Raw genomic sequence first — 2500 nt, 5'->3', positions numbered from 1 at the left:
TATATTTATAATATATATATATATATATATATATATATATATATATATATATATATATATATGTGTGTGTGTGTGTGTGTGTATGTATATGCATATATATATATACACAAATATACACATACACATATACATACAAATACACATACACATACACATACACATACACATACACATACACATACACATGCATGCAAATACATATAAACATATATACCATAATCCTACAGACGCGCACTATACATGCAAGCGCACAGAACGCACAAGTACATATTGCGAAGCTAAAGTCCATTCACCTCGCTGCAGTCTGATATGTTATCCCTCTCTGTCTGATGTATATTTATTGTCTCTCGTTGCCCATATTCAACAGCAATGATCAACAGTGCAACATCAAAGGTTGGTGAACGTGGCTTTTGTTACAGCGAATCTATATGAAAGCTGGGAAATGTTTGTTTTTCACGACGCAGCGCCATTAAAAATTCCAAAAACGTTTCCCCTCGAAACTTTGTATTCATTCGCCATCATGGCGGACGGGGGTTACGTACTTACCTCGTTTTGCTTCGTTTTCTTTTTTTTTTTTCTTTTTTTACTCTCTTTACCTCTGTATTGTTTTTGTGTCGGTTTTTTGTTTTTGGTCGTTGTTGTTGTTGTTTTCTTTCGTTTATATATTTGAATTTCTTTATATTTGGTGCTTTCTGTATTGTATTTTGTAGATGTTTCAATGCGGAAGAGAGAGAGAGAAAGAAAGAAAGAGAAAGAAAGAAAGAAAGAAAAAGAGAGAAAGAGAGAGAGAGAGAGAGAGAGAGAGAGAGAGAGAGAGAGAAAGAAAGAAAAAGAAACAGAAAGAGAAAGAGAGAGAGAGGGAGAGGATGAGTGAACGAGGGCTTAATAGCGCTACATCCCCAGCATTTAAACAAGGTGCAACACCGGTGAAGCAATTGTATAAACAAATGTTTTTTGAATTATCATCATTCATGTTAAAGATATATAATAATGTTCTCTCTTTTCTTTCCTCTTCCAAAGTTCTTAAATGATCCGATCCTCACCATTTTTGTTATCTCTCACTCCCTCTTTTATCTTGAGTTTCCTCTTTCTCTCTCTTTCTCTCCTCCATCATAAACTTCCTCTATCTCTCTCTCATTTATCTTAAGTACCCCTCCAACACCCTCCCTCCCTCTTCCTCCCTCCCTCCCTCTCCCCTCCCTCTCCCTCTCCCTCTCCCCTCCCTCTCCCTCCCTCTCCCTCCCCCCTCTCCCTCCTTCCCTCTCCCTCCTTCCCTCTCCCTCCTTCCCTCTCCCTCCCCTCCCTCCCTCTCCCTCTCCCTCTCTCCTCCCCTCCCTTTCCCTCCCTCTCCCTCTCCTCCCCTCCCTCTTCTTCCCTCCCTCCCTCCCTTCTTCCCTCTCCCTCCCTCTCCCTCCCTCTTCTTCCCCCCTCTCCCCCTCTCCCTCCCCCCCTCTCCCTCTCCCTCCCCCCTCTCCCTTCCTCCCTCTCTCTCTCTCCTTCATCTCAAAGTTCATTCACCAGCTGACACTTCCTTCTTCTACGAGCAGGTTGTGGACTCAACCAAGGAGACAAGCCAGAAGCTTATGGGCGATGTAGGAGCGACAACCAAAATGGTTAAGAGAGATTTCGTGGCGTTTTTTTTTTCGGTGTCTTTGTTGTAGTTGTAATGATTAGTTGTCTTGTTCTGTGCTTTTTGTTATTAATGTTGTGGGATTTCAGAGAGATGCCTTTTTTTCTAATGCATTTTAAAGTTTATGTTGTAGTTAGGATAGTTATTTTTCTAAGTTGTGTTATGTGGGTTATTTTTCAGGTTGTATTTGTTGTAGTTATAATGGTTAGTTTTTGTTGTTGTTGTTGTCTGAGATTAACCTGAAGCCGGATGGATTAATTCTAATTAAGTTGTTTAGGATTTTTGGTTTGTATTTTATGTCTGTTGTAGTTGTTACAAAAAGTACTTTTTTCTGTTTTTGTCTGTCTGCTTTTGTCGTAGTTAGAACGTTTTTGTTGTTGTTTTCAATATCAATGGTCACTTATTGAATATATTTTTTCTTAGTTATTATTATTATTTGTGTTTTTCTTAAGTTATTTTCTTTCTTGTCTTTGGCAAATTTGAAGATTTTTTTCGTATGTTTTTTGTCCTTTGGTTGCTTGTTTGTTTTTTACTTGTTTGTGTTCTGATTTTGTCGTTACATTGTCTTTGTTGTGTGAAAACGGAAATTTTTTGTCATTTTTGTTTTTGTTTTGATTACGTGCGTTTACTCAGGCGATGGTAGGTTTGTTTGTTTTCTGGGTTTTTTTTAGCGAATTTTATATTTTGTTGTAATTTTGATCATTAGTTGTTTTGTTGTGTGTAGATTTTTTTTTTTTTTTTCATTTTTCTAATTCTATCGTAATCATCATAGTAATTTTGTTTGTTTTTCGTTTTTCTTGCCCGACATATCAAAAACGTCTTAGAAATATTAGATAATACGTGCGACCAAATCTAATCAATTACTTTATT

At 37.4% G+C, this 2500-nt stretch overlaps 1 protein-coding gene across 1 annotated transcript in view; it reads left to right on the top strand.

Moving 5' to 3' along the window:
• LOC122264773 (potassium channel subfamily K member 18) overlaps positions 1 to 2500 on the top strand; it is a 76632-nt gene that overhangs the window by 16150 nt on the left and 57982 nt on the right. Inside the window, exon 2 of the mRNA XM_086542944.1 lies at positions 1548 to 1613. Coding sequence (XP_086399070.1) covers positions 1548 to 1613 — 66 coding nt within the window. The remainder of the gene's footprint in view (positions 1 to 1547; positions 1614 to 2500) is intronic.

This window comes from Penaeus japonicus, unplaced genomic scaffold (genome assembly GCF_977035675.1).
Source record: "Penaeus japonicus unplaced genomic scaffold, GWHDUDI00000001_assembly GWHDUDI00000013, whole genome shotgun sequence".
Lineage (NCBI taxonomy): Eukaryota > Metazoa > Arthropoda > Malacostraca > Decapoda > Penaeidae > Penaeus > Penaeus japonicus.
Note: the sequence above shows the minus strand (reverse complement) of the source record. Positions and strands in the feature narration are given on the sequence as shown.